Source organism: Drosophila miranda, chromosome 2 (assembly GCF_003369915.1).
Source record: "Drosophila miranda strain MSH22 chromosome 2, D.miranda_PacBio2.1, whole genome shotgun sequence".
NCBI lineage: Eukaryota > Metazoa > Arthropoda > Insecta > Diptera > Drosophilidae > Drosophila > Drosophila miranda.
The window spans coordinates 30,464,845-30,477,887 of NC_046675.1; the positions used below are offsets into that span (position 1 = coordinate 30,464,845).

Consider the following 13,043-nt stretch of genomic DNA (forward strand, 5'->3'; position numbering starts at 1 on the left):
ACAGATGAGGTTAGCAAAGGTAAGGAACAGTACAAAACTATTGCCCAGGAACTGGAGTATGCCGATCTTCACAGCTACTAAGCCAATCCAGATGACATGAAAGCAACCACAAGAACAACAGCAAATGCAGCCTGCGATCTACAAACAACAACACAACACAAAAGGAAAATGGACTCTGAAAGCATTTCGACGTCCGCTATTCAAATTATATTTAGCATTACACTACAGACACTTCTTCAACTAAGCATTCCAGAACAAATTTACATACAACACATAGATATAACAGCCTCTACTAAGAACTAAGACCGAAAGTGTTACAATAAAGTAAATTTTTTTAGCAATTACATTTTATACAAAAAAAAATTATAAAGAAAACGAAGCATTCAATGAGAGTTGTGTGAAGAAAAACACTGCCTTTTTGCGCCTTTAATTGATTTTCCGGCTTGCTAGTTTTAAAGAAGTTCGTAATGAACCCCTCAACCCACCAGTCTATATCGTACACCCTCAAGCATTATCTACACTATAAAGATCCATAGCGCTTGATGTCCTCTAAGCAAAATGTCAATTTTTCTCTTAATTTTCCCATTGCTTGAGTTTTCTGGCAGTAAAATGTTTATGGCCTTTGTATGAAAAATGAATAAAAAAAATAATTAACATAAAGGGAGATATAAATATATAAATAAAATTTACAAATTCGACATAGCTTTTATAATTCTATGAAAACAAGCAAATCAAATAAATCAATATGTGTATCTTGGTTTATCTCTCAATATTTTTCTGATCAATAAAGAGAAACAATTTTTTGCATATAAAAATCGTCAAAAGTGTGTTTTTTATTTAAGTGGGGGATTGATGGGAATGGAATATCTGGAGAGCGATAAGGAGCAGAGCTCAAAGGCAAGAAGAAACAAATATTATGGAGATACTAGACTAGTACTGGAAAGATCTATAATGGTAGTTCCAAGAGTTTGTTGAACACAATTAAATTCTGACAACATTTTCAAATAAACTTGGAAGGTTATTGATTATTTTGAACTGAAGAACGCATGGCATTTACAGGTCTGGACCATCATGCAAAATTTAAAAAAATTTTCTGAGATCGTATGGAGTTCTATATGAATTTCGGACCGAGCAATCTTTTGTTAAACTTTGGCAGTGATCGGTTGTCTATTCTTTTGTAAATCTAATTTGAAATCTGTCTTAAGTTCATGCAAATTTCTCTGGGCTGCTTAAAAGTGAAATCTCAAATGAATGGGAACGAATTGTACTACTAATTATAGTTAACGATTGGATCGGTCTTAAGAGAATTTGTTTCCACATAATCCCTCGATCTGAAGGAGTGTCCAAAGCTTCTAGGCATTCTTTTTAGGCACATATGAGAAAGGGACAGTCAAACCGCTAGAGTATGGATATCAAAAGTAAAATTTCAAAGCAATGACAAAATTCTCTTATATATTATATTATTTTTCCAACAATCCAAGGGTGGTATTCTGTCGCTGCCTGCAGTTGAAAGACTTCTGAAACGACTGTTCTCTAGCTTTGATCAAAATTCCAAATATTTCTCAATATTTATTTCTGAGTGAAAATAGATTTTCATCTTGTTAGACTCTGGCTCTTTGGCAAGGCATCGAATATTTATGCGCTATTTTTAGGCTGAAAAATCTGACGGATACACCAACACTCACACACACATTCTATGAAAATTCTCTGAGTAAAAAGAACAGAAGAAATTTTTGAATTTAAATTTAAGAAGGAGAGGAAACCAAAACGCATAATTTTCACGCCTCTCGAGATGATGAGAGAATGCAGCGGAAAAGAGAGAGCACACACTCACACATGCCCACACAGCTTTTGGTGGGAAATTTTGAGGGAAATTTTCGCCGATCGTGCAGCCGAAAATTGTGAAAGCGCTTTTGCGCTTAGATTTTTTAATGGGAAATTTGTTAGACGAGGAAAATTATTCAATACTGCGTTTGTGTGTGTTAGTATCTGTGTTCGTGTGTGTGTGTGTGTGTGTGTGTGTGTGTGTGTGAGTTGCCTTGCGTTGGTTCTTGGGGTCGCTTTCTGGGCTAAGCGACTCGGTCAGCATCAGTGTTCTCGGGGTTTCGACAGCGTATAGTGTGTTTGAAACGCTAAGGTTGGTTCCACGCCAGGATTTTGCACCACAAAAAAGAATATTAACACCAATATATAATATATAAAAAATTAACTGAAGATTCATCCAATTCTGTCCAAACCAAAATCGGTATTTCCCGAAAGAAATAGCCTGAAGAATAGTGAAAAGTGCATGGCATCGAAATGCATTCAACCAAAGAAAGAAAAATATTTTCAATTGCTTTCTCCCAAAGGGAAACCATTAAAAAAAATTGTGCATATGTAAAAAATAAAATATTAAGATATGGTTAAATATAAAAAAAAAAAATTGTTATAAAAATAGTTCCCAGAGTGACGCAAACTTCAACTGAACCTGAATAAACCCAAGTGATTAAAATTCAATCAAAAAGGAAGCACTCTCAACCGATACTCAACTTTTGAAGAATTTCCATAAAATACAATCTTCCAATGGAGATTGTATGATGAGTTTTTTTTCGGATAATTTAAAAATTCGCTTATAAGGAATTTTGTAACTAAATCTGACGGCACACCAATACCAATAAACGAATGTATTCCTGTGTGTGTGTGTGTGTGTGTGTGTGTATGTGTGGTACATTTTGCACACATGTGGAGGGAAAGCTCTTCTCTACGCACAATTTTCACACACACACCGAACGGATTTTCCGCTAGAAAAATTCTTTAAAATTAACTGCAGACAGACACCTGCCTGTCACAAACACATACGGACGCATTTTATTTTTAACTTCAGTGGAAACTAAGACGAAAAAGCTTTTCCTCTTTTCCACTGTTCGGCTGTTCGGCTCGTGATCTCACCGAACGAACAGCCCAACGACGAAGCCAATCGAAATATTTTCGTATTTATCCTTGAGTTTGTTTTTCGTCTAGCGAGAGAGCGAGAGAGAGAGAGAGCGAAAGAGCTTCTTTGGAAATTATTAGAAATTGAGAAATCACAGATGTACAAAAGATACATATATAGTATACATAGATACATATCGTTGTATATATATATATGCTTAACCAGGGGATAAATGTGGCTGCCACCCACACGGAATTCGAACAGAATATTTTCTTGCCATTTATGAAGGCTTTTCTTGCTCTCCGAAGGCCACAAAATATGCCTGTACTTATAGATGGAAAATGGTGTGATTTTTAGGTGCTGGCAAATCGGACTTGATTCATTCATTATTTCTCTCATTCAAAAAATAACGTATAAAGTGGAAATTTCATATCAAATTTGGATAGATCGTAGATACAAATTTTCCTAATATTTTACCTACAATATCATATCATTATTATCATAAATAATATAGGACTGAAATTAATCCAAGCTTTGTCTCAAATCTGGCTTAAAATCTGCTTAGAATCCACTCTTTTTTCTATTAATATCCTCTACGAATTACTCTTAGGGATATCTCACTTTTAACCATCTACTTTTTGTACTTCCTTGATTGAATACTATTTTTAGTACCTATATTTGATCAGGGCTCTTATCTCTCCCAAAAACCTCTTAACCACTGCTCTCCCAAGACACCTTTTGCCTGCTTCGTTCTCGGAACTCTCCTTCCATATTTTTCCCCACAAATGTATCTATATCCACTTAAGTATCGAAAGACCTCCAAAAGAGCAGCAGAACTACAACATAAATGACTTTGTCCCACTTCTGGCAGCAGGAACACAAATACACCTATGCACACCGCCCCCACACCCATACATCCGATGATCCCAAAGAATTGAAAACTTTTCAAATTGCAATCTCTCGCTCTCTCTCTCTATATCTACGATATCTATTTGTGTGTGTATTTCGAAAATATGGGGGGGAGGGGAAAACTCTAGAATTACATTTAGCACACAATGTCCAAAAAAGCATTGCCCATGGATGTGTTTTTCTGCTGTCTGTCTGTGTGTGTGTGTGTGCGGACTGGATATTTTATAAAGTTTATTTTTAACCTGCTCAGAATCGTACAGCAAATAAATATATAGCCCAGCGATAGCCAGCGGATCGTCGGGGATCCGGATTCGGAGGTGGGCGTATGGAAAAACTGGGAAAATTACGTTCGAGCTTATAAATGCTCGGGCAAACAAAATGTGTTTACATTTAAAATTTTCAATTTATTTCAAAGATACATATACACCATATGTATAATTATACGTATATGGATATATACATATGTAGTAGATATAGATACATCTATTGAAACGAAACGAAAACGATCGAAATGCGCCTGGAGGGGTTTTTAAATTGCATTTTTTCAGGTGTTGAATGGTAGAATTGGATACTGGCTAGGTGTCAAGTGAAAGATCACACGAGGAATTATATATTATGGGTGTCTATATGTATTTAAAGGAAAACATAGATAGAGGTCTTGTTAAACCAAAGAGCGCTCTTTTGCGGCTTTTCAACTAAAGTTAAGGAGAGCCGGGAGCCCCTCTAAAGTCCTAGCTGAAAAAATCGTGTACCATAGAAATTTGATAGAGACTTTCAGGCACTAAAAGTCAATGTATTTCCCATATATATAATTCCCAATAAGTAATTATGACATATCTAAAGGATTTTGCTTAGCAACAGACTATTAAGAGACTCTACTTGAATAGCTATGACAGCCAATGGGAATCCTTTTGAGACTCCATCAAAGAAAATTTGTAGATCAACGAAAAAACCAAGCCCTTGATTTAAACACTCCCACTGAAGAATAAAGAAAGTTATCCATATCATATGATATCATATATAACTAAATTATTTTCTAGCTATAAAAAATATCTAACCAAAATGTTCTATCTCTTCTTTTGCAGTGCTTTTTCCAGTTTTCTTCCCTTCTAAGCCAATAACAAAAAAACACAAACACCATGGACGCCATCAAGAAGAAGATGCAAGCGATGAAGCTTGAGAAGGATAATGCCATTGACAAGGCAGATACCTGCGAGAATCAAGCCAAGGATGCCAACTCCCGCGCCGACAAACTCAATGAGGAAGTGCGCGATCTGGAGAAGAAGTTCGTCCAGGTTGAGGTCGATTTGGTCACCGCCAAGGAGCAGCTGGAGAAGGCCAACGCCGAGCTGGAGGAGAAGGAGAAACTGTTGACCTCCACCGAGTCTGAGGTCGCCACCCAGAACCGCAAGGTCCAACAGATTGAGGAGGATCTGGAAAAGTCTGAGGAACGCTCGACCACCGCTCAACAGAAGCTGCTGGAGGCCACACAGTCGGCCGATGAGAACAACCGTATGTGCAAGGTGTTGGAGAACCGCTCCCAGCAGGATGAGGAGCGCATGGACCAGCTGACCAACCAGCTGAAGGAGGCCCGCATGCTCGCTGAGGATGCCGACACCAAGTCCGATGAGGTTTCCCGCAAGCTGGCCTTCGTTGAAGACGAGCTGGAGGTCGCTGAGGATCGTGTCCGCTCCGGCGAGGCCAAGATCATGGAGCTCGAGGAAGAGTTGAAGGTATGGCTCTCTCCCTCTGGGTCTCTGAGTCCCTTTGTCATTGGATTCTCTCTCCTGTAGGTTGTCGGAAACTCCCTGAAATCTCTGGAAGTGTCCGAGGAGAAGGCCAACCAGCGGGTGGAGGAATTCAAGCGCGAGATGAAGACCCTGGCCATCAAGTTGAAGGAGGCCGAGCAGCGCGCCGAGCACGCCGAGAAGCAAGTGAAGCGCCTGCAGAAGGAGGTCGACAGGCTAGAAGGTAGGTTCCAGCACAGCCCATCGCTTTCCAGCCTCATTCTCCATTCAGATCCAATGATATGTACACTCGTACCATATCTGCAATGGCAATGAGACGCCTCAGATGCTGTCCGAAACGAAGGCTTCAACTAATGCTCGCATTGTATATATCACTAAACGGAATAATATCTGTTTACTTAATACTTAATACTTAATAATACTCTGCTTACATTAATTGATGTGATATATACCCATTCCCCATATCTCTCTCTATCTCTCTATAAATATCTCTTCTATATATATCTGTATATAAATGAACAAACAACAAAATGCCTTTTGCAGACCGTCTCTTCAATGAGAAGGAAAAGTACAAAGCAATCTGCGACGATTTGGACCAGACATTTGCCGAACTTACTGGATATTAAAAAAAAAAACAAGAAAAAAACAAAATCAATACGAAACACAGACCCACAGAACCCCCACCATTCCCCACCATTCCCCCCAAGAACAAAAAGAGTACCTCACCCCAACAGTTTACTATATTCTTGCGATTATCCTCAGACAGAATTCAGTGTATTTACCCACATTTTCTGTCACAGAATTACACTGTAAATAATTTGTTTAGTCTCCCGCTATACCCCATACACACAGCCCCATTCAGTACACTGTAAAAATAAGTTCAGATCAAGCCCAAATACCAGTTGCAGCTGTAGTTAATTATGCTTTCAACACACAGGTGAATCTATCTATATGTAAATATGTATTTTTGCTATGATGATGTGTATGTGGTTTATATGATGAGCAAAAGATTACCTTGTTCTTATGTGGCATGATCTCTTGTCTTGTCCTGTCTTGCCTCTACTCTTCCACCTACCGGACACTACTCTACTCGTAATGCCCACTCGTTATCGAATGCCACTCGATCTCTCGCTCTCGCTCTCTCTCTCTCTCTATACTCGTATCTCTCTGTCTCTCTCTCTCTCTCAGTCAACTTGTTTCTCTGCCAAATATCATCAATCTCTTTCAATTCCCAAATCATTTTATGATTTTCGCTTAGGTTTTTGCTCTCATTCTCTCATGCGCTCAATGTCTGCAATGATTGGATAGATAGATCATAGATCCCCGTACCGTACCCCCTCCCACACAATAGGCTGCAAAAACTAACCCAAAAAACTATAGAAAAAAACGCTTGCCAGAACAGCGCGCCACTAAAATCAAAAACCTCAACCGAATTCGAAGGTTGAACTGTTCTATGTTCGATGTTACTTTATACCAACTGGAAACGAGTTGATCTAACGTTCTGCCATTTCTTTGTTGCACTCCACAGACGAGTTGGGCATCAACAAGGACAGGTACAAGTCCCTCGCCGACGAGATGGACTCCACATTCGCCGAGTTGGCTGGATACTAAGGGACCCCATTCTGGACCCTGGAACCACAACGAGTACGAACATCAACAACACCAACAACACCAACAACAACAACACCAACAACAACGGAGGACGATTAAGAGAGGAAGGAACTCTACTAAAATTCAACGAATATCTCAGAATGATTTTGAAAAACCAACCAAAAGAAGTACCAAGAACAACATCCATTTGTGTATTACAATTCTTTATAAATCTATATATTTCTTAATAAATAAATAACAACCACAACAAGATCAGCAAACAGCAACAACACCAAGCCATAGCATTGATAATAGAATCCAACGATAAAAAACCATTTAATTTAATTATTTTTTTATTATTTAAAACAATAAAATAATCGAAGGAGTCAGCAGAAGAACCACAAGGCAGTACATTTTAGCAGAAAGTAAAAGTTAATTCCTTACCAGCCCAAGCCCACAAAAAAATATATTTTTTATTTTTAAAACAATTGTTTAAAAATATTAAGAAAAAGCAAACAGCGGACACACAATGAGAGAGAGAGATAGATAGATGCTGTTTAGAATGAAGTTTTGCTTAAAATTTGAATTTATATAATTAAATTACACAAACAAAACACCCAAAAAAAGTATACAAAAAAATTTATAAAAAATTTGCTAAAAAAAAAATTATATGTTTGAGTTTGCTTTTAATGAGAAAAATGCATCAATTGATTTTCTTTGCCTGAAATTGAACAGAAATTGTGGCTGCTTTTCAGCCGAACTCTGCTCTGATTATGCAAAGGTAGGTCTTTGGTTTGTTTGTTTGGTTTTTTGGGAAAGCCCCCCATTTGAAGTGGAGTGAAAAACCCAAAAACTCAAAGTGCGTCATCATGGGATCACGGTTCGATCGAGGCCTTCATTGCAACATCGTTAACATCCGCTAATTGTCAAAGTAATCTGAATAACGAAAGTTCAGATATGCCGATCCACAGATACAGATACAGATACATATACATATCGTATGTACATGCATCCATTCATATCTTCAGGGTAAAATCAGTTTTGAGAGATCTTTGATCGATGTGGGCTGCTGCTGTGACCATCAATAATCCAGTTAACGCTGAGAGTCGGTCTGTCAGCCAAATTGAATCACCTTTCATATTAATGGAGCTTTAATCCCCCCCCATCTGTCGTCTAGTGTTTCTTTGGCTCTCCGTAACGTGTTTCTTTTTCCTCGAATCTCTCGAATCTCTTTTTTCGCAGTTCCATAAAATAGTTATTAAAACTTTAAGTGGCGCATTAAATTGCACATTATAATGTCCCAGTCATGATTTATATAAGCTGTATTATGCTTTCATTATGTAGTAGGTGTGTCCATATGTGGATGAGAGTGGAGCTTAAGAAAAGAGCTGGTCTTGAAAGAAATTTGTATGGTAATAGGTCCTCAAAGAACTCGAAAGAAAGGCGTAAAATATTTTGTACATTTACGAGGAAAAAAATTGCCAAATTCTCTGGATAATTTGATATTTTGGAAGCAGAGAGTCTGTTGATTGAAAGCAAAGACTAGACTCTGAACTGGTACTAATTATCACTTTTGAAACAATAGAAGATTCAATAATATGGTACCGAAACACTTAGCATATTTATTTATACTTAAATGAAAAGAGAGTTTTCTAACTACTTTTGTCTATAAAAGAATGCTATAACTATAATAATAATATATAATATACAATAGGAAAAGGTAGCTCTACAACCGAAATCTAATCTAATAAACTTTAGCTCGAAATTAGAAAAACTCTTTTATGGCAAACTCCTTAAAATGCTACCCATATCTAAATTTAAACCAAAAAAATGAATACATTTTCGTTTCCATTGAAGCCCCCGAGCAATTACCTAAGTCTGAATGAAACCAATTTAATGGAGTGCAAACACTACGACTCCGACTGCGAGTATGTCAAAAAGCGGGCGTTGACGGCCAACAAAGCAACGCCACGGAGGAGAAATATGTACATACTCTACGAACAGCCCCAATGACTTACATTTGTAAAGAGCCCCAACCGAACCGAACCGAAGGAGAAAGTGAAATTTTTGCATTTCTCAGTGAGCAGCAGCAGGTCTGGGCCATTGCCATGGGCCATTGACAGCGACTCAGACAGCTGGAGACGACCGACCGGCTCTGGGGCTCGAACGGAGCCTCAGTCTGGGTCTTCTGATCGCGAGGCATTCAGTCAGAAACGAACCAACAACGGAGTCGGCCTAAACCGCACGGAAAACGCATCGAAATCGAAAGTGCTCTGTGACCGCGCGACTTGAATCGCCAAGTGCTTGCTCTGTGAGAAGGGGGTGTCATCCAGCCATCATATGTCACCGGCTACGGTTAGCAAACAGACAGCCATCCGGCTTTGGCCTGGGGCTGCTGTTTACCTGGTAGTTTTATGCCTGGCCCATGGGCCGTCGTTCGTCTTATGTAATGACAGCGATGGTGAAAATATGCAAAAATACGCGAATGAATCACTCGCAGTGGTGGAGGCGGACTCAAACGCTCCCATTTGGTCGCAGTTTCTCGAAGATTATGTTTTGAGGTGTGTGTTTTTGGATTAGGTTTCCCCCTGAGATGATGGTTTAATTTGTCCCCAACAGCCAAAGCAGCAGCCAGCGAACGTCCAAGGATCTGCCGTACATGGGTGGCGGGGATATGGGCATGAGCATGTCCATTAACGGACCCCTTAACTATCATTCGTCGGCCTACAAGCGACCTGGAAACAACATTTACATCACGCGGCGGATTGGCGAGGCTGTGGAGTTGGAGCCGCATTTGCGCAAGCCCGTGGAGAGTCAGAGTCCCATTGTGAATCCCCAGTTCCGGCCGATGACCAATCAAATGTTGCACCAACAGCAACAGCAGCACCTGCAACAGCAACAGCAACAGCAGCAGCAGCAGCAGCGACAGCAGCCTGGCTTCCTGCAGCAGCTTTTTGGCATTGGCGGCAGTTCTGGGGGAGGCAATCCCAATCCCAATCCTCCTCCTCCTCCCCAGCAGCAGCAGCATCTGCGGCCAGTACCCCTGCAGCAGCAGCAGCACCAGCAACAGCATCTCCAGGGCAGTGGCCAGCCCACAACATTCCGGGCTGTTTCCGAGAACGATCTGTATCTGCTGGGTGCCATCGAGAAGCTGGTCTATCGTGTTGGTAATGAAAACTAGAAACCAGTGAAAAGAAAACTTTCCCTTTCAACCATGAGCCATCGAATGCTTACAGATTACCTGGAGAGTCGCGTGCGACGGTCAGAGCAGTTGATCTACTACCTGATGGCTGGCAACAAGGAAGGCCAGAAGGAGGTCAAGGATCCCTGTCCCACGAACTTTACGCGCATCAGCGACAACTGCTATTACATCAACAGCCAGCAGCAGGTCAACTGGAAGACGGCCAATTCGGCCTGCAAGGCCCTCAACTCGCATTTGGCAGAGTTCGAAAAGGTCTCGGAGAACGAAGAGATTATGGCCTATCTGCTGAACCAGCCGCCGCACAGAGGACGCGACTACTGGCTGGGCGGTCTCAACCCTGGTCTCCTGTGGATCTGGTCCAACTCGGCCAAGCCTGTGAATCCCAATACGAACCTCACATCGATAGCCATGGCCCAGAAGAGCGAGAATGCCACGGCCTCCAATCTGGTGGATAGCTCCGAGGAGACATCGGAGGACGGCAGCGATGTCCTCAACAACACCGTGCAGATCGAGGGCAAGGGACGGTGTCTCCGGCTGAGCTACAATGCGGGGAAGCATAGCTATGTGTACTATGGCCAGGAGTGCACTTCGAGGCACTATTACATCTGCGAGCACGAGGACAGGACGCTGGACAATAAGATCAAGAAGATATCCCGCGAGCTGAAGCTCTTCGAATGACGAATGTGATAGTTCGAAGGGCACTGCACTTCTAGTTAATTTGTAGCCATATATTATCGCCTAAATTTCGAATGAATTTATTCTTGTGTTAAACGTTAAATATTTATAAATATTTATACACTTAAATAAACATAGTTGATAGTGTTCAAAACGTGTTAAGGATACTTTGTTCTTGCACAGCAAAGCTTGAAGTAAGTAAAAGGAAACTCTAAGAACTGGAAACCTCTGCGGCTGGGCCGCGCTGGCGTTCACATGCTAAAAGCAAACAAAATTATACACAGAGCGACTGTGTGGATAGAGATCGGAACTTATGGCCACGCCTAGTCGGGATATAGGTAGTCCTGTAGTATGTTTTGGAAAGCAATCTTAATCTTGCCGCGATCCCGACCGTTCAGCTTCTGTATGTCGGGCAACAGGCTCATCAGGAACATGGCATCGGAATCGGTTTTGCAGTCGCACAAATCAACGCCGCCTCCATTCGCCACCGGACCAGCCGAGTTGTTTGCCTCCAGACGCAGAGATGGCGCCGCCTGATGATGGTTGTGGACATGTCGCTGGCTCAAATAGCTGCCACTGCTACTGGCCATTGTCCCCACCATGGGTGTGGTGGCTCCTGCTGCTAAATTCGATGGAGTTGGTAATTCCATTTCGGCGGGCGCACCACTCGCAGGAACTGCACCTCCAGTGTGCGTTGTGGTGCTGACCAAATCCACGGGCTTGCTAAACGTTGGACGTACAAAGGAAATGTTCAAATGGGTTGTGGGCTGGGCAGGCAAATTGACGCCTGGCACTGCAGCAGCGGGCACCGGCAGCTCCTGCGAGCGTGGACGACTAGCCCGCACTTCGTCCTGGTAGGCGCGAATCTGCAGGCGGTTGTGATGCATTCGATTGGTGTGCGGCTGTTGAGGGGCATACCGTCGGTGGGCCTCTGCCGCGGACGAGCTGGCCACCGCCGACAGCACGCTGGAAGTGGGGGCCATTTTATGCATCTCAGGGTCTTCGGGCTCGTCCTCGTCATGGTCTGGGGTCAACTGCTCGAATTCATCGACTGGTTCCTCGCACTCGGACTTGATATCGTTGCTGTCCAGCTGGCTGTGGTACCGATGGCGTCCCTCCTCGTCCATGAGGTCCTCTAGCTCAGAGTTGTTAGGCTCATGCTCGTCAAAATAGTCCAAATAGTTGTCCAGCGGCTGCGCCTGGGGACTCTGCTGAGACGTGGGTGTCGGCTGGGTGGTGCTGCTGGTTGTTGTTCCGATGGTGGTCACGGTGCGCTCCCTTTGCATGCGGTTCGACAGGCTGGAGAGATGCGCCAGGGCATCCTGCACCTGGGTGTCCAGCGACTTGGGCTGCTGGTGCTTCTTGCGCAGATACGGATGCAGGAAGAACATGCGATCGAAGTACGACCAGCAGGGCGGAACTTTCTCCTCCAGATAGTTGGTGTACTCGCGCCGAAACGAAATGCGCAAATTTGTCCATTTGGCAAGGCTGGCGCCGGGATTCTTCTCCAGCTTCTGGTCCACCTCCCTCCAAAAGTTCTCCACGTACGGTCGGCAGAAGTAGTACTTGTGCCTGGGATTGTAAATGGCCTCGTCGCGTTGCACAACATCGATCAGCTTAAAGACCTCCTCCGTGAGCCAGCGAGACGCACTGCAGCTGGCATTCCCATTATTCGTCACGAACTGTTGACTGTTGCCAAATTCAGTCGTCATTTTGGACTGGTCTGGGTTGGCGTCCTGGGCGTGGTTTGACTACTCATCAATTGGATCAATTTCACTTGCCGTTTTCAGTTTCTGCCATCACTTTCGCAAAACATTTTATTGTTTTTCCTAATGTTCTTTTGAGTGTTGTCTGTGGCTCAGATGTGAACCGAACTCACGGAACTGGTATCATGAACAGCGATGATTCGATTATGCGAGATGATGGGAAAACAAAAGGAAATATAGATGATTAATCTTTATAAATCTATGTTTTTCTCATAAAAATCTGAATAATATTGGAAGAATGC

At 42.2% G+C, this 13,043-nt stretch overlaps 4 protein-coding genes across 8 annotated transcripts in view; 3 read left to right on the plus strand and 1 right to left on the minus strand.

Moving 5' to 3' along the window:
* LOC108155320 (tropomyosin-2) overlaps positions 1 to 341 on the plus strand; it is a 30,314-nt gene extending 29,973 nt beyond the window's left edge. For all 4 annotated transcript variants that reach the window (XM_017286049.1, XM_017286050.1, XM_017286057.2 and 1 more), the window contains one exon: positions 5 to 341. In XM_017286049.1, coding sequence (XP_017141538.1) covers positions 5 to 81 — 77 coding nt within the window. In that variant the 3' untranslated portion in view covers positions 82 to 341. The remainder of the gene's footprint in view (positions 1 to 4) is intronic.
* A 1,691-nt stretch (positions 342 to 2,032) lies between these two features.
* LOC108157481 (tropomyosin-2) lies at positions 2,033 to 7,424 on the plus strand. 2 transcript variants are annotated; one of them, XM_017289566.2, is made up of 4 exons: positions 2,033 to 2,137; positions 4,906 to 5,553; positions 5,614 to 5,791; positions 7,097 to 7,424. In XM_017289566.2, exons 2-4 carry the CDS (start codon positions 4,960 to 4,962, stop codon positions 7,177 to 7,179), a joined length of 855 nt encoding a protein of 284 aa, XP_017145055.1. In that variant the 5' UTR covers positions 2,033 to 2,137; positions 4,906 to 4,959; the 3' UTR covers positions 7,180 to 7,424. The 2 variants fall into 2 exon arrangements, with proteins under 2 accessions (XP_017145055.1, XP_017145056.1); XM_017289567.2 differs by lacking the exon at positions 7,097 to 7,424 and adding an exon at positions 6,112 to 6,225.
* Positions 7,425 to 7,542: 118 nt separating this feature from the next.
* LOC108156073 (nuclear transcription factor Y subunit beta) lies at positions 7,543 to 11,055 on the plus strand. The gene is made up of 3 exons (XM_017287357.2): positions 7,543 to 9,719; positions 9,778 to 10,325; positions 10,395 to 11,055. The coding sequence occupies exons 1-3, from the start codon at positions 9,499 to 9,501 to the stop codon at positions 11,036 to 11,038; spliced, it is 1,413 nt and encodes a 470-aa protein (XP_017142846.1). The 5' UTR covers positions 7,543 to 9,498; the 3' UTR covers positions 11,039 to 11,055.
* A 44-nt stretch (positions 11,056 to 11,099) lies between these two features.
* LOC108156074 lies at positions 11,100 to 12,979 on the minus strand. Its single transcript, XM_017287360.2, has one exon. It carries the CDS (start codon positions 12,745 to 12,747, stop codon positions 11,359 to 11,361), a length of 1,389 nt encoding a protein of 462 aa, XP_017142849.1. The 5' UTR covers positions 12,748 to 12,979; the 3' UTR covers positions 11,100 to 11,358.
* Positions 12,980 to 13,043: the final 64 nt, after the last annotated feature.

What these genes read in the sequence shown, in the direction of transcription:
- LOC108157481 (XM_017289566.2), top strand. Translation starts at nt 4,960, where the DNA reads ATGGACGCCATCAAGAAGAAGATGCAAGCGATGAAGCTTGAGAAGGAT. An exon ending in AGCTCGAGGAAGAGTTGAAG is followed by an intron (nt 5,554 to 5,613) that starts GTATGGCTCTCT and finishes TCTCTCCTGTAG; the next exon opens with GTTGTCGGAAACTCCCTGAA. An exon ending in GGAGGTCGACAGGCTAGAAG is followed by an intron (nt 5,792 to 7,096) that starts GTAGGTTCCAGC and finishes TGCACTCCACAG; the next exon opens with ACGAGTTGGGCATCAACAAG.
- LOC108156074 (XM_017287360.2), bottom strand. Translation starts at nt 12,747, where the DNA reads ATGACGACTGAATTTGGCAACAGTCAACAGTTCGTGACGAATAATGGG.
- LOC108156073 (XM_017287357.2), top strand. Translation starts at nt 9,499, where the DNA reads ATGTCACCGGCTACGGTTAGCAAACAGACAGCCATCCGGCTTTGGCCT. An exon ending in CTCGAAGATTATGTTTTGAG is followed by an intron (nt 9,720 to 9,777) that starts GTGTGTGTTTTT and finishes TGTCCCCAACAG; the next exon opens with CCAAAGCAGCAGCCAGCGAA. An exon ending in GAAGCTGGTCTATCGTGTTG is followed by an intron (nt 10,326 to 10,394) that starts GTAATGAAAACT and finishes GAATGCTTACAG; the next exon opens with ATTACCTGGAGAGTCGCGTG.